General features: G+C 36.6%; 2 protein-coding genes across 7 annotated transcripts in view; both read right to left on the bottom strand.

Moving 5' to 3' along the window:
• The window catches only part of LOC134756134 (uncharacterized), a 142,654-nt gene that overhangs the window by 109,132 nt on the left and 10,976 nt on the right, over nt 1-22,546 (bottom strand). The gene's annotated exons all lie outside the window — the stretch shown is intronic.
• Nucleotides 4,744-5,117, bottom strand: LOC134756148 (uncharacterized). The gene has a single exon (XM_063692978.1). The coding sequence runs from the start codon at nt 5,054-5,056 to the stop codon at nt 4,817-4,819; it is 240 nt and encodes a 79-aa protein (XP_063549048.1). The 5' UTR covers nt 5,057-5,117; the 3' UTR covers nt 4,744-4,816.

The raw sequence follows: 22,546 nt of genomic DNA, 5'->3' as shown, positions 1-22,546 counted from the left end.
GAAAACGAGCGTATTTCCTGTTAGCAAAGATAGATATAACTCCGTAATAGATGGATACAGTCTAAGGAAAAAACGTGCCTCGAAAATCAAGAAAATTTGATTCTCGTTCAGAGGGCGCTACTAGTTTTGGCCTACAGTCGTATAGATGGCGTTGACGGTTTCGTTTGTTATTTAACAATTTTAACGCATATCAGTGAAAGAACATGGGTCAAAATCATAAAAATAATTAATGCAAATAAAAAAAATCATTTATCTATATTTAAATACATTCTATCGTATTTTTATAAATCTTCATTTTTAGTTTTAAAGTGTGTCGACAGATGGCAGTGAATTTACTGGGGTTACAAAATTTACTATGACAGTACCGCTCTAGTATAAGTTACTCTATGCTGTTAGCAATAAGTTACTGATTTTACACATTTTAAGGTGTCATGCTAATGCTCCAGCAAGATAATTTAACTTAAAAAAGTTTTTGACCCAAATGCATCGCTCCAGCCATATGAAGCCATCAAATACGTTATCACATGGGTCAAACACATTTAGAAAAAGTGTCACTTTTGTGGACAATACAATACAAGTTCAATAACTCGGGTAGATATAGGGTCATTGCGCTAGTTTACGTCCAGCTCTAGTTTTCGTCCACTTGACGAAATTTTAATATAAACCTACATTTCTGCACAAATTTGGACTTATTGCAATCCTTAATGTCTAAACAATATATCTATGTACATATAGATACATAAAATACATTGTGTGTGTTCTACCGCCTGTACAATGGGCTGTGCTCTGAAGAATTGTTTGACATGATGCCAACGGCCGCTTTCTGTCACAGCACCGCTCACCATCGGCAGTTCGTTCATCCTCACACCCGAGCACGTAAATGGTCGCGTACTGTGCGGTTTAAGAGGAATTTCCTCCCGCGTACGCTTCGGCTGTGGAATGAGCTCCCTGCCGTGGTTTTCCCGAGGGGCTACAGTATGGGGTTCTTCAAAAAAGGAGTGTACAGGTTTTTAAAGGGTCGGCAACGCGCATGTAATATCTCTGGTGTTGCAGGCGTCCATAGGCTACGGTGACTGTTTACCATCAGGCGGGCCGTATGCTTGTTTGCCACCGTCGTGGTATAAAAAAATAAAAATAAAAATGATATTTCGCAAGTAGCAAATTAAAAATGAAATAAATTATTTGCTACTCAGCCAAGTGGACGAAAACTAGAGCAATGACGCTATATAACGTTATTCTGAGCCTCAAGTACTGAATAAATGTTTCTCGCCTGTAACGGTGTAAAAATTAGGTTTAGAATTTAGATTATCTTATCATCGATGTATGTAAACTATGTATTAAAGGAAAGAGTTAAGCATATACTATAAAATGTGTATGCCCAATTGCCCACCTGTGATTCACAATATCGTCATTTTCTTGCGTAATTCAAGGACGCGGCCTTGAACTGACTGACATACTTCCCATGGAAGACGTTGACTCTTGCCTCAGTCACGAGTCACGAAAAATGTAGGGTAGACTGGGGACAATTGAAACACGTTATGATTGAAACTAGTCAGATTTCTCGAAAACTACAATAAAGAACCAGTTGCCAACGGTAGTGAAAGGTGCGTAACCACAAGTGGTTTCAAGGACGCGGCCGTGAACTTTCCTCACACTTCATAAAGACTCAAATGTGTTTCCATCTGTAGTTAATACGTCTGAACCTTAACGACCTTAACCATACTTAAAACACGCATACACGTTTTAAAAGCGGGATAATTTACTAAACTAGAAGCATTAACTTTGTACAGTCAAATAATTTAAATTCCACCCCACCAGCTGGTAAAGGCTCTCTCGATTGTTCAAAAACTGATAAGAAAGTTGCATTTTATTCAATTAAAGTAATGAAATACAAATTTGAGTTGTTTTCTTATGTTGACAAGTAGAATTGACTTTTATATAATGATTTAGAATGATATATATTTAATAATGTTCACTGAATCGATTTGCTTTGATTTTGTTAGATATTTTATACTTAGTATTTTCCTTGTGTTGGTGTGGTGAATTTTTTTAGTTTTACGGTGGCAAAAATTGTTTAACCCTCGTACCTTGAAACCCTGGCAACGCTCAAGATTCCATTTTCGAAACACTCGCTACGTTCGTGGTTCAATTTTGGAATCTTTCGCTTGCACGGGTACCAATATGCACGAGAGGTTAAACAACAAGTTTGCCCCCTTGTAAGACAAATAAGTTATAACTATTCCTACCCATTCTGCACCTTGCCAGTTGTTGTCATTGTCACAGTGGCAATAGTATCAGAGGCCCGTTTATTTATTTTATTTATTTTAATTTTTTATTTTATTATTTAAGGAGTACCAAAGATAGATATAACTCCGTAATAGATTGATACAGTCTAAGGAAAAAACGTGCCTCGAAAATCAAGAAAATTTGATTCTCGATCAGAGGGCGCTACTAGCTTTGGCCAACTGTCGTATAGATGGCGTTGACGGTTTCGTTTGTTATTTAACAATTTTAACGCATATCAGTGAAAGAACATGGGTCAAAATAATAAAAATAATTAATGCAAATAAAAAAATTATTTATTCATATTTAAATACATTTTATTGTATTTTTATAAATCTTCATTTTTAGTTTTAAAGTGTGTCGACAGATGGCAGTGAATTTACTGGGGTTACAAAATTTACTATGACAGTACCGCTCTAGTATAAGTTACTCTATGGGAGTACCAACAGCTACAAAATCATTATGATTATTGAGGTAACAATACAAAGCCAATTACAGGTACTCACAGATAGAAATTAAATAAACAATATATCAAACTTTGCGCGCAATTTCACACAAAGCTATCACGATTTATATATTTTTTTTATACCACGTCGGTGGCAATCAAGCACAAAAAATTAAAAAAACTAAATCTTATACAACCCAAAGTTGCAATCAAAAGCTACAATCAAAAACTTGTAGCTTGTAATACAAGTGGTAGTCCCTTTCTAACAAAAGCTGTCAAAAAAGGACTTCCACTTGTATTACAAGCTACAAGTTTTGATAAACGGGCCTAGCGACTTTCATATTGATTGTCACTGTGACATGGATCGAAATGGGTCGGAAATTAAATTATTTGACTGTATCTGAAATATAAAGTGAGCCGATCTCTTTATATTTCGTCAACTGTAGCAAAGCAAGTAGGTAAGCAAAATACCTTGGTATGTATGTATGTATGTAAACACTTTATTGTACATAAGACAGATTACAAACACAATAAAAGAACATAAATATATACAATGTACAAAGGCGGACTTATCCCTATAAGGGATCTCTTCCAGTCAACCTTTGAGCAATTGAGAATGAAACAATAAACAGATCAAGATAGACAAACGAACACTATGAACAGAAAGTAAATTATGGTTCAATTATTACAAACGTAAATAATTAAACCTGTAATCTAGAATATAAAATAAACATATATATATACAATACATATCCATATAAACACAAATATATACCTATAAATATATATATATACATATATATATTATCACAACTAAATAAATAATCTTAGTACTCAACTAAGTACAACACAAGTCATCAGAAAGCCACAGCTTATGTAATTGTACCTTGTACCTTGGTAAGGGTTTTAGTTGTGTTGTTAAATGTTGCTAAGGTATGAATTGTTTCTGGTTTAGTAAATATTAGCGATTTTAAAATTTCCCTGCTTTTGAAATTACCTTTTTTTTTTTGTCGTATGGCAATTATATTTTACACTGTTCTTTTATTAGCTAGCTTATAATCTAAATCTACAATTGTCCAAGTAGGTGATGGCTGCACTCGTTACGGTTTTAAAATCTTCCACTGGGCCATCGTACTTTGTCAGTGGGCACTCCAAGACGATATGCCGAACAGTTTGCTTTGGGCATCCGCATTCGCAGCACTCCTGATCAGTCCATCCCCATTTTTTTCGGAGGTACGCACAGTGGCCGATTCCTGTTCTCAGACGGTTAAGCATGCACCAGGCACGGCGTGATTCATTGAACCCAGGCGCGTGGCTCCGTGGGTTTAGCTCAAAGAGATCAGATGGGACGTCTGAAAATTACCTTAAAGCAACTTAATTGTTTTCCATGGTTATTTTATCTTTGTCTATGTAGCCGAATTGTTACTTTTTCTAAGCTTTGTCATGTGTGTCTACTTGTAAAAGCTACCTATTTATACCTTTGTTTTATATTTAGATTTGTTTATTCATTATTGTGCAATTTACTACATCCGTTTTTAAATAAAATATGCATTAAAGTCGGCATTACCTTGGTTTTAACATATTTATTACACGCATCTACCTATAGTGTAGCGTCTTAGTTTCTCTCAAAGTCAATTAATGCAAAATACATTCATATGTCTCATTTGGTCTAATGTTATTACGAATTCAAATTCTTATAAACTGTTAATTCTGTAGATTTTCTGTAAAACGGTAACATTCTTAAAATATTGCCTCCGTTGCGATGTCCTTTTAAAAAGACAAATTTAAATTAAATTTTAAACTATAATAGAAGAAAAGGTTGCAAAAATTAGTGGGATTTAGGAGGATAGATTATTTTGAGCAAAATAACATCAGTTCAAGGAAACAAATAAGAATCCATAATTATAAACAATTAATAAATCAAACTCTTTCAAAAATATAAAAACAAATGAGTCATTACAAGCTATTGTATACACTAGACTGTAGACTAATCAGAATCACAATCATAGATCACTTCACATTTTGTCAATATCACCCTATCGATAACATATCACCGCTATCAATAACATGTCACGCATTTTAATTACATCATTCTTCATCCATATCAAACCACATGGAAGTAACACTCCTCGTGCGCTCACTCCTCGCCTGCTCCTCCGTGATGATCCTGAGGACCACCACCTCCATCATGCACAAGGCGAAGAATATCAGGAATATGGCGAAGTTCGAGCCCTGATGATGGAACTGGAAGGAGTTGGCGAGAGGTCCGGGCGGGGGCCAGGCCGAAACACCGCTGGTGAAAAGGCTGGAGACAGCCGAGAGACTCATGTTTTTGTTTCACATTGCATGCAAAGTAAACAAACTGAGAGCTTCTCTTTTTAATTTTCGGGTTTTCCTTCACATCCCTTTTTTTTCTTTATCTTCTTTGTTTATAATTTAATCCTTTTCTTGAAAATCTCTGATTGCTTCTTATTGTATTTGGCTAAAATAATCGCATCCATGCCATAATCATTAAAAAAAAGTATTTTTTTCGTATCGATCGTCAAATACACGACTGGTTTTCGAGGCGATGAAATTCAAATTCGGAACAGTCCATTGATGAGGTCACGCTTCGAAATTTGAATGTTTTTTTTCAGCCGCGTTCCATTTTACGCTTTGCGTGCGTGCTACGCGGCTCAGTTAAAACTACTAAGCGTTTTCAGAGAGGCGCGTTGCAACAGCGATCTTATGAAATGTGAATCGTTTGGTTAGATTCCGTTGGGAAATGGTGAGCGTTACGTTTTGCGGTCAAGGCCGTCAGTGATTGACCTTTGCATATCGATTTGTTTTGATATGTTACTGGTATAAAAGTGATCTTTTAAGCTTAATTTGCACTTTAAAGTGAAAATTTCTATCTGGTTTAGTGTATGTTTTTTGTGGTTATAATTTATATGAATTTTGAAATTTAGGGTGTTTCCTTCTCCAGTTCTGAAGGATTAGTAGAGCTTAAACTAGAAAATGAGTTAGCCTGTAACAAATACAATTCAAAGAGTCTTGCAACTCTAACAGTTAGACTCTGTGCAGAAAGAGGGTTAGAATGTAGGTATGGTATCCCTTACATTCCACGACTTTTCTCTTTTATTTCCGCACAGACCAATAATGTTGACGTGTAAAAGTGCCCTCGTGGCCTATTTGCTGAATAAATGTTGAAGTTGAAGTTGAATTACTTCCGATATTTTACCAACCGGAGGTCGTAGGGTTGACACCCGGCTCATACAGTCAAAATATTAAATATTGACACGGACAAAGTGCCCAAAACATGTAATACACGACCTTATTGCCCATACATTAAGGTAGAGTGCACATATTTTTGGCACTTTTTCTATGTCAATCCATCCATATCCATTACCTACTAAGGTTTATCCGTAAAAAATGTATTACGCTGTTGAATAAAAATGTTCTGTGTCTATGTCCAGGATTACACTTGTAAGTTTTACTTACGTAAGTAGGGACACAGCTATACTACAGAATAAGATATGAATATCGTTATCTCATTCTAGCAAATAGCTTTGTCCCTACTTACGTAAGTAAAACTTACAAATGTAATCCTGGCCTATGTCTATGTCTAATAATCAGTCTAATATTATAAATGCGAAAGTGTGTCTGCCTGTTACCTTTTCACGCTTAAAACGCTTAACCGATTTGGACACAATTTGGTAAGTAAGGACATAGTTTGTGCCCCGAGAAAGGACATGGGATAGTTTTTATTAATCATCATCATCCTCATTCCATGCAGACGAAGTCGCGGGCAAAAGCTAGTATTTAATACTTTGACTGTACGAGCTGGGTGTCAAACCTACGACCTCCAGTTAGTAAAATATCGGAAGTAATTACTGGTAACACGTGGTATTCCGTAAGAAGGTTGCAAGACCCTTTGAAGGGTATTGCCGCAACTACTTTCACTTTAACCAGAACGTTACTTAAACAGATAACGTTAACGAGATATGATAAAAAAGACAATTATCCGATGAAATTGGTTGTTAGACTTGTCAGTTATAAAAGAACCTATATATAGTTGAATGTAAAACAAAATCTTGATACGCAGAGTAGTAGGGATATAGCTTGTAGACGTATCTGCTTGATAAAAATAAGTTTTTGGAAAAAAAAACATTTTTGGTACAAGCTTTTATTGCTTTTTCTTTCCACAGGCAACTAATACTCATCGAGACATTTCTAAAAACCCCAAACCAAATTTGCCTTGTTTTATCACAAAGTTCCTATGACCACCTCCTGTCTCCATCATCAGAACAGCTCGATGGTACCATAATATTGCATTGTAACCCGACTTACATATGTATGCAAAATTTTAACTTCATCGGAAGCCGGGAAGTGGGTCAAATTTAACTTGCAAGATTTGACCAAACTTACTTACAAACATAGTTACATATTACATGCATACTGTCCGCGCGCGAATTCCGTGCACGGCTGAGGAATGTTGGGAGGAATAGTACATTTCGATGCTAGTGCGGAAAGTATGTCATTACTTCACGAGTACCGAGATATAAATAATAAAATATTAAAACATTGTACTATTATTACCTAAATATCATTATTTACGATTATTTGTGTATCGTATATATATAAAAACAAAATCGAATGTTGCCTTTGGAAACTTAAAACATTCTTGCAGTAAGAAAATACGCCTCTTCTTTGACAGGCGTTCCGTTCCATTCAGACAACTTATTATGAACGGTTTTTCAACATTAAAAAATAAACGTGTTATAATACTTATAATGATGAAGAGGTAAGTAATAAAATATGAAATATGCATATTTTTCGTATTCTTACATTAACAATAGGTTTTTATGTTGATTACGACGTTTAAAGGAAACTAATAATAACACTCATCAATAAGTAGTCATGAATTGGAACAAGTAAAAATTTAAAAAAATTGGAAAAGTAAAAAGCACTAGTTCGCGAAAACCAACTTTCCGCACGCTAAACAGCCACGAAAAGTAGCACTTTTTGAGCAACTGTATTAAAAAAATATTGCAATAAGAGCGACTTGATGAATCTGTGTTTAAAATAACGCACTGCGTGTGCTATAAAAAATCGTTGCAGACTTAGCTTGGTCTAACTTTATTAAAGCTAGGTTTAGACTAGCAAGAACTTGCATGCAATTTACGTTACATTGCCGACTACTAAGGTAAACTGCATTCAAAATGTTTATCAGATACCGCAATGTAATGAAAAGTTTGCACTCAACCCACCACAACTAATTAATATGTCCATGCTTACATAAAAAATACGTTTTCTTCAATTCCTTTGTAAACACGTAACTATTTTTTTTACATCGTCCAATTCGTTCAAGATTTCCTGGAAATGGATTACCGTGAAATTTCAGGTTTGTATTTTATCTTGCATTATGTATTTTATTTGTCATCATAAAATATATAATATTAATATGTAATATGTAATGCTATTAGACACGTGTCAAACTAATAAGCAAATCTAAGGTTTAATATCATACCATATGCAACCTTACAAACCAAATGTCAAATAAAGACATTGACAATCTTTCCACACTTTGTTTACAAATGTTAACCTAAAAGTCAGAAAGGAAGGAAAAGTTAGTTTATTTCTTTACAGCTTTCTTAAACCTTAGTATCTAGAGTGCGTCAAATAGGAGTGTCAACAGCGACGATCTTTTTCATATTATCTCGATCTATTCAATAACTGTTATATAAAACCGACCGGTCTGGCCTAGTGGGTAGTGACCCTGCCTGTGAAGCCGATGGTCCTGGGTTCGAATCCCGGTAAGGGCATTCATTTGTGTGATGAGCACAGATATTTGTTCCTGAGTCTTGGGTGTTTTCTCTATGTATTTAAGTATTTATATATTATATATAGGTATATCATTGTCTGAGTACCCATAACACAAGCCTCCTTGGGCTTACCGTGAGACTTAGTCAATCTGTGTAAGAATGCCCAATAATATTTATTTATTTATTTATTTTAAAAGCTCTCCAGTGGCGAAGGCTGAAATGAGCGGCATATTCAGCTTACGCAGCTAAGCCCCTGGACATCAAGTCAACCCGTCACGGCGGTAATTGCCGTCTCGTCTCTATTTCTCGATTACATCTCTTAGAAAGACTGGCGTAAATACATTCACCAACTAAAACAATCAACTCTAACCCTTAAATTGCATGATTTTTAGGGTTCCGTACCCAAAGGGTAAAAACGGGTAAGACTCCGCTGTCCGTCTGTCCGTCTGTCCGTCACCAGGCTGTATCTCATGAACCGTGATAGCTAGACAGTTGAAATTTTTACAGATGATGTATTTCTGTTGCCGCTATAACAACAAATAATAAAAACAGAATAATATAAATATCTACATGGGGCTCCCATACTACAAACGTGATTTTTTTGCTGTATTTTTCGTTATGGTACGGAACCCTTCGTGCGCGAGTCCGACTCGCACTTGGCCGGGTTTTTTATTTTTGGAACCCATTTTATTTTTTATTTTCTGTTGAATCCGTGAGCTGTCCAAGTGTCTAATGCTTTGTATACATTTGGCAACAATATGCATTTTAAGGGCTAAGGTCAAGACCAACCCAATAAGGATTACGATATAGCGAAAGAGATGATGCTGCCATCTTTACAATGAGGGCTACCGTTTTTGTGCTCACCAGTTGGCGCCACTGTAGATGTAGGTCCAGAAAAACAGATCTCAAAATTCTTCTAGGCTTATTTTTATAAAATTAATATGTTCTAATATACACAAAGGTATTTTAACGTCTAAATGTGCCATTTTTTTCAACCTGTTTAATTTTGCATATATTTTAGTTGGCTTTTTTTAAACCACTAACAATGCTCAATAAATAATACGCTATAATATGCTAAAAAGATTTACTACAATTATGAATAAGGAGTAAAATTTCCCGATAAAAAAGCTTGAAACCCCCAAAACTTCTATGCATTTGACATTTTGAAAGACCTCCATCTACACTAGCGCGAGCGGCGAAATTATACGCGGTAGCCCTCATTACATCTTTGCCAACTTTTGGGAACAAGTCAGATTTATGTATTATAACTATTTTAGGGATATTTTAATAACAAAACTTCCGTGAGACACAGACATATTAAATATATTAATAACGGGTCACTCACGTATTTTAAGTCGAAAACGCTCGACATGTTTCACTCCGTACCGAGCAGCGTCATCAGGAGCTTACGTCGACGGTGACGGACCGGCGCAGACAGTCTGGCGTTATTAATATATTTAATATTTTAGGGATATATCTACGAATCTGTATAACTAAATAAAGAAGCGAAAATGTTCATAAACGTAGTGTATAAGGATGCGCCGGAGTTGTCTACGATGAGTCGCCGGCCATCCAATGAGCCTGATCCGTCGCAGGAAAAGACGTTACTCGTCAACCCCGACTGTCCAGTAAGTAGTCACTTTCTGGCGAGTATTACCCGTTGTCTCGTTGGGTGGATATTCGGAAGATTGCGGGTCATTTCGTAACGTAGTGTATAAGGAATATAAGGATGCACTGGAGTTGTCTACGATGAGTCGCCGGCCATCCAATGAGCCTGATCCGTCGCAGAAAAAGACGTTACTCGTCAACCCCGGCTGTCCAGTAAGTAGTCACTTTCTGGCTAGTATTACCCGTTGTCTCGTTGGGTGGATATTCGGAAGATTGCGGGTCATTTCGTAACGTAGTGTATAAGGATGCACTGGAGTTGTCTACGATGAGTCGCCGGCCATCCATTGAGACTGATCCATCGCAGGAAAAGACGTTACTCGTTAACCCCGACTGTCCAGTAAGTAGTCACTTTCTGACTAGTATAACCTATGTTCGTTGGGACGATATTCGAATGATTGCGGGTCATTACGTAACGAAGTGAATAAGGACGCACCAGTGTTTTCTCCGATGGGTCGCAGGCCATTCAACGAACCCGACCCGTCACAGGAGAAGACTCCCGACTGTCCAGTAAGTAGTCACTTTCTTGCTTGCTTTCCAAACCTCATGTTTTAGGGGTCGTCCTTATACAACGCGACTAAGCGATGCGACCATCGCAAAGTCGCGCGATACCATAAACAGTATCCTAAATAATAGAACGTGGACGCGAATGGTGCTCACACTATTCACCGCGCTCTCTGACGGCGCACGATTATCGCGCGAATGTCAATTAGGACGGTGCCGCACAAGCATATTCATTACAAAAATGCTTGTGCCCTACACTGGTGGAATCCCGCCTTTGATCGCGCGTTCGTGCGAACTGAGTTAGCACAAACAAATTTTTAAACAATAGAGTCGCGCAACTGCGTCGCATTTTATAAATATACTAGCGTCCCGCGCGGGTTACACAAAACCTTTGCAAATTATACACTAGCACCTTTGATAGGTGAAAACCGTATTAAATCCGTTGCGTAGTTTTAAAGAACTAAGCATACAAAGGGACAGACAGACAGCGGAAAGCGACTTTGTTTTATTGTTTTATATTATGTAGTGATATTTTTACTTACAAGTATGTATGTAATATGTATGTAACATGTTTGTAAGGAAATAAAACTATGAAAACGGATTATATCGCGTATATTGAATTTATAATACATCCCGACGTTTGACCCCCGTTGACCACGAACGCTGTAAAGAGTTCGAAACGTCGGGATGTATTATAAATTCAATATACGCGATATAATCCGTTTTCATAGTTTTATTTCATGAGTAACTATCGCGGTAACCGAAGACAATATTATGTTTGTAAGGGTCAAATCTTGCAAGTTAAATTTGACCCTTCCCGGTTTCCGATGAAGCTGAAAATTTGCATACATATGTAGGTCGGGTGACAATGCAATATTATGGTACCATCGAGCTGATCTGATGATGGAGACATGAGGTTGTCATAGGAACGTGATAAAACAACGCAACCTAATTGTGTTTGGGGTTTTTAGAATTGTCTCGATGAGTATTAGTTGTCTGTGGAAAGAAAAGTACAGTCAGCGATAAAAGCTTTTGCCAAAAACTTATTAATTTTCAGGTGCGAATAATGCTAGAATACATCCGCAAGCAATGCAAGCTGGGCTCCTTCACCGCTTTCGACCTCTGCGACGACAGTGGGCGCCTATTGGGCCTGTTTAATTTAAAGACATATGCATATGCTACTGATCGGTTTGAACACAAGAAGATTTACTACATCATCGTTATAAAATCGGTAAGTATATGTTTTTGTAACGAAAGGAGGCAAACGAGCTGACGAATCGTCTGATGGTAAGCGATTACCGTCGCCCACGGACCCCCGCAACAGCAGGATTGCAAGTGCGTTGACGGCATTTAAGATGGGAGTATTTACGCTCTTTTCTTGAAAGTTTGATGGCCGCTGAAGATAAGGAAAAAACTGCGGGAGACAGTCCTTCCACACAGTTTAGTTGGTTTACAAAAACTAGAAGTCACTAGACTCGTAATCTATAGCGGGAAAATTGTATAACATATAACATTAAAGCTTCTGGTATTTGCTAATTGCCAGTGAATGGATTTTAGCTAACTAAGAAGTAATTGTTTAAAATGATGCTAACAGTTTTGCGTGTTTAGAATCATAAGAACATAATTATAGTCAAGGACGCGGTTAACCACAAGAAACTAGAAAATAAAGCATGGAACCATAGACATAGTATAGTAGTTATAGACATGAAACAGAGCGACCGGGTAAGAGAAAGACATATTCATGTATTGACAGATTAATGTATGGCAGCATTGGCAGCATAATCCTTTTTCTCTTTCACTCTCTTAAATTTGGGTATTTCGCCATCGCCTCCTACCTATGCTACCATAACCCGACCATGAAAAAAAACCCGGTCGGTGATAAGGACAAAGCATGGCACTATTTTCTCTTTCCTCTTATAGGAATCGCAATAAGACTATCTTTCTCTATAAAAGAGTGTCAGGCCCTTGGTGTTGCAGGATCTAAACATGTCACTATTAGCGCCACATGCACCATATAACCGGTTAAACCTGGAGTTACCATGGTTACCAGTACAATTTGATACTGGGTTAACGGTTCGCATAATCTTACCGTATGATTATGTTGATAATGGAATTTGACTCATAGATTAATTAAATATTATATTTATCTATATGTGAATTTGTATTTCATGAATTTCTTAATCAACCAGCATCTCAAGTCGGACACTGGCTTCTAACAATTGAAGTTAATTAAGTTAAACCATAGAGTAACTTATACTAGAGCGGTACTGTCATAGTAAATTTTGTAACCCCAGTAAATTCACTGCCATCTGTCGACACACTTTAAAACTAAAAATAAATATTTATAAAAATACGATAAATTGTATTTAAATATGGATAAATGATTTTTTTTTATTTGCATTAATTATTTTTATGATTTTGACCCATGTTCTTTCACTGATATGCGTTAAAATTGTTAAATAACAAACGAAACCGTTAACGCCATCTATACGACAGTAGGCCAAAGCTAGTAGCGCCCTCTGAACGAGAATAAAATTTTCTTGTTTTTCGATCGAGGCACGTTTTTTCTTTAGACTGTATCCATCTATTACGGAGTTATATCTATCTTTGGTTAAACTAAAGGCATTTTGTGAGGTGATAAAACTCACATTAGCTACCTACATCTTATAGAATCTACGTCGACATATCGTTCGCTAGTTTGCGGACGGTACAGCGCCATCTCTCGGAGTGTCGTAATAATCCTCTCCAAAAGAAAATTTCACTCCGTGAACCCCGTCATCATTATTTTAATTTTTTTAGGATTCCGTAGTCAACTAGGAACCTTTATAGTTTCGCCATGTCTGCCTGTCTGTTCGTCCGCGGTTTTGCTCCGTGATCGTTAGAGCTAGAAAGCTGGAATTTGACATGGATACATAAATGGACAAAGTCGTCAAATAAAACTACAAAAAATAATAATGATTCATACGGTAGTTAGTTTAGGCCATATTGAACACAATTTTTGGGTTTTATAAAAAAATTACGACTTATTTCTACTCAAAACTCAATACGTCACCGTCGCATTTACTGATACGACATCACAACTGTACAGTCGTAGGCAAAAATATCGATCCAGACAAATCGTTCAAAAATATGTGAACACGACTTTATTGTCTAAGGTGTAAGAGCGTAAACTTATTTTTGAAACTTTGGGAATGTATATATATTTATGCCCCCTAGTGAAACTTCATTCATAGCGTTTTGAACAGCGCGCCAAGCGGGACGTTTTGGAAAGTCAAAACCATAGGGGTCCTGATAGGAGTGATCAATCACGTTTGACGATGCAATATACTGTATGAGTACGAAATACATTGTCCGAAAAAAAACAATAATTTAAGACTTATGGTTAGCTTTTTTTTTCAACACCGTTTCATAGCACTAAAACATACAACTCGTTTAAGTTTGCGGTCCTTATATAAAAAATCACAGTAGAGTAGGCGCTCGGTAATCCAGCACCCTTTTTAGGGTTCCGTACCCAAAGGGTAGAAACGGGACCCTATTACTAAGACTCCGCTGTCCGTCTGTCTGTCTGTCACCAGGCTGTATCTCATGAACCGTGATAGCTAGACAGTTGAAATTTTCACAGATGATGTATTTCTGTTGCCGCTATAACAACAAATACTAAAAAGTACGGAACCCTCGGTGGGCGAGTCCGACTCGCACTTGGCCGGTATTTTCCCCTTTGCCAGATTGGAATTGCCGGATTAGTGGATTTGTATGAGAAATAACGCATGAAAACAAATGTGGCACTACCGAACAATGCTACAGCTCTGTAATCCGTCGTTCGGCTGTGTAACCTGCCGGATTATAAAGTCCTCGTCAATAGAACTTGCAAATAATGTTAACAAATATGACAAATTTTGTTAGCGTTTGACACATACTTACTTACTTACTTCACTGGCTCAGTGACCCAAAAAGGATCTTGGCCTCCGACACAAGAGAGCGCCACTCTGCCCTATTCTGCGCCACATAACCTAACATTTTTACGAAGGTTATTTTCCCTAAAGGAGTACCTCGACCGCGCTTCAGTTCTAGGATAAAAATTGATTTTCGTGCCTCTAGGTTAGAATTAGTTTTGAATGTATTGTTATTTGTACAAAATGGACATTTTAATTATTAATTTGCATTAAGCTTCATTGATGTTATTTATTTTTATTATTTTTAAGATTGATTTGATTTGCACGCTTGCATGCAGGCAAGATACACAGTACATTTATAAATATGTAACGTCCCATTACTGTATCTAAGCAAATAAATATTTGTGATTTCTGATTTCTGATAAAATATTAATATATTTACATTTAATTTAATCAAATATTTATGTGGATAGAATATTTAAGTATACATATAGACTGTTGATAAGGTCATAATCTTAAAGAGCAAGATTACGAAGTAAGTAATGAAGGTAAAATGGTTTGATTATATATTTGCAAGTTCTATTGACGACGACTTTAGACCGGTCCATCTAAGACGCTAACTGCCGGATTGACGAACGCCGGATTACCGAGCGCCTACTGTATAAGTATTATCGTTAAGAACATGCTAATCAAAATCGTGCACGCATAAACAATTGCAACACTAATTCAATTTAACCACTTTGACATTGACTACCTACGTGTTGAGCCATATTGCGACAGAGCTAGTTTTTTAGGGTTCCGTAGTCAACTAGGAACCCTTATAGTTTCGCCATGTCATACGGCCCGATAGTAAGCAGTCACCGTAGTCTATGGACGCCTGCAACTCCAGAGGTGTTACACGCGCGTTGCCGACCTTTTAAAACTTGTACACTCCTTTTTTGAAGAACCCCGTACTGTAGACCCTCGGGAAAACCTCGGCAAGGAGCTCATTCCACAGCCGAAGCGTCCGCGGGAGGAGTATCCGTTAAACCGCACAGTACGCGACCATTTAGGTTCTAGGGTGTGAGGATGGACACTCTGCAGACGGCGAGCGGTGCGGTGATAGAAAGCGGCTGCTGGCATCATGTCAAACAATTCTTCATGGAGCACAAGCCCATTGTAGTGTTGTGCTCTGCTGCCTCTGCTTAGTTTGGGGCTAGGTCGATCTGTGTAGGGCTATCGATATCGGCCTGTTAGTTAGAACAAAAATTTGACAGTTCCGACCACTGACAGGCCGATATCGTCCGGCGGACTGATAGTCAGTGGGACACTTTAGAGTGCACTGCGATTAATTTCTTGCGGTTTCAGTCTAAGTGCGTGCGCTTATGAAGCATGCCGTACGTTACACTTTGCGGTTCTGAAACCGCAAAAAAATAATCGCAATGCGTTCTCAGCCTAAGATAGTCCTTAAGTATTTATTTATTTATATAATTTGTACTGCAGGAGTCGGACCGTCGGCTATCGGTTCTGCCGCAGCTGAACCAGGAGAACCGGTTCTACGAGGAACTGAAGCAGCGGGTGAAGGCATTCATTTCAGCCAACCCCTCTCCTACTACTTCCAGGGTATTTTCAGTTTTAACTTATACCTAAAGTAGTAGTAAAACTATTGTATAAAAAGAAACATAAAACAAGAGAAAAAAGCACCGTGCACTTGTCACCGTGGAGCACATAATAGTCCGCAGCAAGCTCGGTTCTCCATACAAACGTAGTTACGCAGGTTACGCTCTCATTTTAAAACGACTTGCTAGATTGCTCTGAAACTTTTTACTTACAATAGAATAAGGTATATTTATGCCTGTAATTAGTTTATGTAGCTTCAGATACCATAGTTAAAATAATTTTTAAGAAAAAAAACCGACTTCAATGAGGGATGCCGTTGAAAGGTTACTTATTGTTGATGGTGCACTCCAGACAATGAAATGAAAAAGACAGCATCTTTTGCCTAACTAAAATGAGGTAAAACCACCCACGTTTCTAGTAGCATTTCGTTTCTATATGGGTCATAGTTCTAACCTAACCTAACCGAATGTTCTGATAGCATTTCGTTTCTGTAAGGGTCACAGTTCTAACCTAACCTAACCCACTTTTCTGATAGCAGTTCGGTTCTGTGAGGATCGCAGTTCAAAAAAAAGTCCAGGTCCAAGTTTGGGGTTGGGTCCATAACGAAGAGAATAAATCGCCAAACGTAAACTATGTGTCGTTGAAGAGTTCCATTCTGATCATCTTCAGCAGTTCCACTTCATCAAATGTCACTTTTTTATGTAAAAGCTGGATTTGTTGATGAAAATACAAAAATCACTATATGTATGCCTTTCACATTTGAGGAGTTCCTTCGATTCCTCATGGATCCCATCATCAGAACTCGAGCTTGACAAAAATGTGTCTTGAAAACCTAACTTGCTTACCAATCATAACGAAGAGGGCAAATCGCCAAACGTGAACTATGCGTCATTGAAGAGTTCCGTTCTGATCATCATCAGCAGTTCCACTTCATCAAATGTCACTTTTTTATATGTAAATGCTTGATTTGTTGTTGAAAATACTAAAATCACTATATGTATGCCTTTAACATTTGAGGAGTTCCCTCGATTCCTCATGGATCCCATATATACTTACAATCAAAAAAATAATTTTCAAAATCGGTCCAGAAATGACGGAGTTATGGAGTAACAAACATTAAAAAAAAAAAAAAAAAACATACAACCGAATTGATAACCTCCTCCTTTTGAAATCTTGAAGTCGGTTAAAAATAAAGCGAATTTAAGTTTTTCATACAAAACTTGTTTTTGCTCTATTTCATTTGTCTTATAAGCTGGCGCTATATAAATGAATTACAGGCATAGATATACCTCATTTCTTGTATGTACAGTTTCATTACAATCTAATGCGTAGTTTTCAAATAAGCACGAAACTCCGTTTGTATGAACAAGGAGCTAATCAGGCAATGTGTGATAGACAATATTGTATTGAGTTAGTGTAGGCCTACCATAACCATAGACCTGAAAATAAAATTTACAGCACATATGGTGCTACTTTCTCGCACTAGTGCGTAAAGAGAACTTTTCGTGCATATGTCGAAAGTTTAAAGGGCCATATGTACTGTAAAACGTTGTACGATACACGTGCGAATAGGTAATTCGCAACTCGTGTCGATTTAAAACACTCCCTGCGGTCGTGTTTTAATTTATCGCCGCTCGTTTCGTATTTCCTCTTTTCCGCACTTGTATCGTAAATAATTATTTTATTTGTATGTAGAACTCCGTGTCGGTGAGAAATATAAAAACTTCACAGTCAACCAGAGCCTCGCCGCCCCAACTGAAGAAGAAATAATTCATTTCTTAACATCTACTTATGGTCAGAATCTGTTAATTAATCTAATGTTTTATTGATCACATTTAATTAAACACATGTTTTCGTCTACCTAAGAACGTAATGTTGAATCGATTGCATTTTACATAGTATAAGGTATTTGACTATCGCATCAGTTTTTTTTTTCGAACTGTCGAAACGATTTTGCTACTATGGAATTTAAATGAAACACTAGCATGTGACGTCACAATCAAACTTCGTCAGAAATTGTGTTCAAAAATAACTGATGTCTACGGATTTATTCCATGCATGGTGTAAAATAATTTATTTTTAATATAGTCAAATACCCTATTGTTTATCTAGACACCCATTTAAATTTTAATCTAGAAAATAAATGCTTTGATTATGAGTTCTGAGTTGGCGATTGCATATCAAAAATAGGTAAGTTAAATAAACAAAACGATAAGTATAGTCTGTCAAGCCATTTTCGTCAGTAGAAAAAGTCGGCAAATTTAATATACGTGGGCGCGAAAGATTTATCTTTCGCGTCTACGTATTTTAATTTGCCGCCTTAAAATGGCGCGAAGTTCAGTCCCATAAAAAAAAAATTTCGTGCCTCTTTTTCTACCTTTAATTATCAAACTAAAAAAAACGACTCAAAACTCAAAACTCAAAGGGCACTCAAGTCTTTAAAGCATATATTATAGCATAGAGTAACTGATACTAGAGCGGTACTGTCATAGTAAATTTTGTAAGTAAATTCACTGCCATCTGTCGACACACTTTAAAACTAAAAATGAAGATTTATAAAAATACGATAGAATGTATTTAAATATTTATAGTCATAACTATAAGGCAAGAAGGTAAAAAGTTAGTATGGTCAGCTACAGTTTCTAGGCGCCTTCACATGCATAGTTAAGTAGGCCAATCAAATAAGATTTTTTCGAAGAATTAATTCCCAGCGAGCTCGATATCATTTTAATACCTTCATTTGGTCCTAAATGCGTGTAATCCGAGTTTGCTCTTTAGCAGGAGGAGGTGTGTATAAATTTTTGCTCTTTTTCAGTTTTTTGCTTGTAGTTCGAAAACGGTACGTCTGAAGGAAAACTTGCACTAATCATGATAGAAAATGATATCTGACGTTTCGAAAGGTACCTTAATATGGATTCGTAGTTAAAGTTTGTAAAAAATGGCCGCCACTTTCTTGATACAAGCGCCTGCACAAAACCTCATAGCAATTATTCTCGTCCATGTTTAATACAATTATGCAAACGCGATTAGGCGTTATTATAGTGTACCATCTCAAATGGATACAATTATTTCAATTATGTTCTGCGATTGATGTATTGAGGACTAATTAGATAAGGAGAGCACTCTGGTCTAAATTAAACACATTGTTGTTAGTAAATCATGAACATGGTTGTATGCATTGATACGACATAGGGCTATAAATCAGTATGAAACAAAGATAGATATAACTCCGTAATAGATGGATACAGTCTAAGGAAAAAACGTGCTTCGATAATCACGAAAATTTGATTCTCGATCAGATGGCGCCACTAGTTTTGGCCTACTCTCGTATAGAGGGCGTTGACGGTTTCGTTTGTTATTTATAATTTTATCGCATATCAGTGAAAGAACATGGGTCAAAATCATATAAAAATAATTAATGCAAATAAAAAAATCATTTATCCATATTTAAATACATTTTATCGTATTTTTATAAATCTTCATTTTTAGTTTTAAAGTGTGTCGACAGATGGCAGTGAATTTACTGGGGTTACAAAATTTACTATGACAGTACCGTACCGTAGTTACTCTATGGTATGAAATGACAGGAGTTAGGTACTTATTTACCCCCTGTCATTACTTAACATTACATTAATACATTTGTATGAGTATAGTTTGAACATGGTTTGAACACGAAACGAACACGAACATGTGTGAGGATGTGAAAGGGTGTGTGGAGGGCAAAACGGCGTGGTACCTATTCAAACTGTACAAGAACCTGGTATGAAAGTTAAGGGGCCGTAGTCGATTTTGGAGCAAAAATTTTAAATTGATAGATTTAGTCGTTGAAATTATACACGTTTTGTTACGTAATATCTAAATAACAAGTATTGGTTTCTATTAGCACGTCTTCTCATCTTGCCTTTTAATAATCAGGTCGCGAGCGTGCGTCACCGGTATTTTATGAAAAGAAGGGGTAGTTTTTAAAAATTCATCAAAAATTTATGGTGGTAAATTATACAAATTGATGTATTAGAATAGTTTCAGCAAATGTAGCAGATTGTTTATGTATCAAAATTTTGTTGAAATTAAGTCGATTTTCAGAGAAATTGTCACTTTTTTTGAAGTAATTTCTGGAGAAAATTGATTTCGTCTAACTTTTATTTACACTACTTCAAAGTCATAATAATAAAAATGTAGTCTGATAAACGTCAAGTACAGGATATGTGTAATACAAAATTACCATGTTTAGCAGTCCAAACTTTACGAAATTTACAAATAAGAGCGACAAAATCAGTGCTTTACGCGCGTTTACATAAACGTCCATCAGAAAAGCCAACATTACTAATTTAGTGAGTCTGTTTTCAGAAAATTGATCTGATAAAAGGTAAGATAAGAAGACGTGCTAATAGAAACCAGCACTTGTTATTTCAATTAGGTAACAAAAGGTGTACAATTTCACCGACTAAATCTATCAATTTTACATTTTTGCGACTAAAATCGACACCGGCCTCTTAAAACCTAAGACATGTTGTACAATTATAAAACAACCTAAACGACTGAAAGATTCACTTGAGTAGAAATTTAACAAAAAAAAGGAACTACTAAAGTGTGGCCAATAATATTGTTCATTATATAAATCTTTTATAAATTTTTAATTAATTCGTTACAATTACTAATTGTTGTACAATTAGTTTGAAGGTGATCCGATATGCCCAACATTTTTTATGGGATAGAAATTAAAGGGTTTTTCGCTCGTGTAATACCATGTTTTTCGCCTCACCATAGAGTAACTTATACTAGAGCGGTACTGTCATAGTAAATTTTGTAACTACAGTAAATTCACTGCCATCTATCGACACACTTTAAAACTAAAAAGGAAGATTTATAAAAATACGATAAAATGTATTCAAATATAGATAAATGTTTTTTTATTTTTATTTGCATTAATTATTTTTATGATTTTGACCCATGTTCTTTCAGTGATATGCGTAAAAATTGTTAAATAACAAACTAAACCGTCAACGCCATCTATACGACAGTAGGCCAAAGCTAGTAGCGCCCTCTGATCGAGAGTCAAATTTTCTTGATTTTCGAGGCACGTTTTTTCCTTAGACTGTATCCATCTATTACGGAGTTATATCTATCTTTGGCCTCACTCATTTATTCATTTACATTTGCAGTCAAAACATTTTAAAGATAAAATTCTAAGTTAAAAGTTGGTTTTCGTAACCTAGTTAATTCTCATACCATGTTTGACACGCTCATAATCTCAACAGGAAACTCGAATGCAGATAATATTGAACACTTCGTCAGGTTAGTTACTTCTAGTGACAGTTACCTACCTAGTTGTTACGTTAGCTGAATAGCTATCACAAAGGGAGTTTGTTTACCTTCCGGTGGCTCCGTATGGTTGTGGTAGTCACATCACGCTTCAATTATTAAGCTGAGCGGAATGAGGGCTAACGCGTATGAATTCGCCGCTAGGGGCGCTAGTGTAGATGGTGGTCTTTTCCATAGTTCGAAATATCAGATGTCACTTGTCACTTCAATGACTGACAGCTGTTCTTTAGTCTTTTGGACCACCATCAACAGAGGCGCCAACTGGTGAGCAAAAAAACGATAGCCCTCATTATGAGTTTATGAGCTTTTGAAATCAGAGCCTGGGCCTCCTGCGAAAATCACAAATCGAAATTTCATTATAGCTGCATATTTGCAGCTAAACTGTGGAATGAACTGTCGCCTGCGGTATTTCCGGACCGATATGACCTTCAAACCTTCAAGAAAAGAGCGTACTCCCATCTTAAAGGCCGGCAACGCACTTACAACCCCTCTGGTGTTGCGGGTGTCCATGGGCGGCGGTAATCGCTTTCCATCAGGTGATCCGTCTGCTCGTTTGCCCCCTATTTCATAAAATAAATACTTATTTGTGTGCAGGAGTGCTAAGCTAATAGTATTGCTGACTATACGTACGGTGCAGGGCAGCTTGCAAGAAAAATCGAAATAAAAATCAGATTTATTTTAGGTTTCGTATGATGCTCTTTAGTTAAGGTAGTCTTATTTAAATTGTTTATAGTTATGCGATCTGCAAGAAGGTAAAATTAAAAGTATTTAGAAATTGAGGGAAAGCAACTATAAAAGTACGATGGTTTCTTCTTTTTATATAATTCGAAGAAATATCAAAAGCAGAAGATAATTCCTTTCCAAACTTGGGCAACAATGCGCGTTGAAAAAAAAAAATATTCGCGAAGGATAGTTTGTGTCCATAAAAATTAACTCACAATACTTCCTGACGCACCGGATGGCACGAGGATATGGGCACGTGCCATGACTGACGAATGACGATCGTGACATCACGTCATCGAGATATAATA

Source organism: Cydia strobilella, chromosome 3, assembly GCF_947568885.1.
Source record: "Cydia strobilella chromosome 3, ilCydStro3.1, whole genome shotgun sequence".
Lineage (NCBI taxonomy): Eukaryota > Metazoa > Arthropoda > Insecta > Lepidoptera > Tortricidae > Cydia > Cydia strobilella.
The sequence above is the reverse complement of the archived record's forward strand: the minus strand, read 5'-3'. Positions and strand labels throughout refer to the sequence as shown.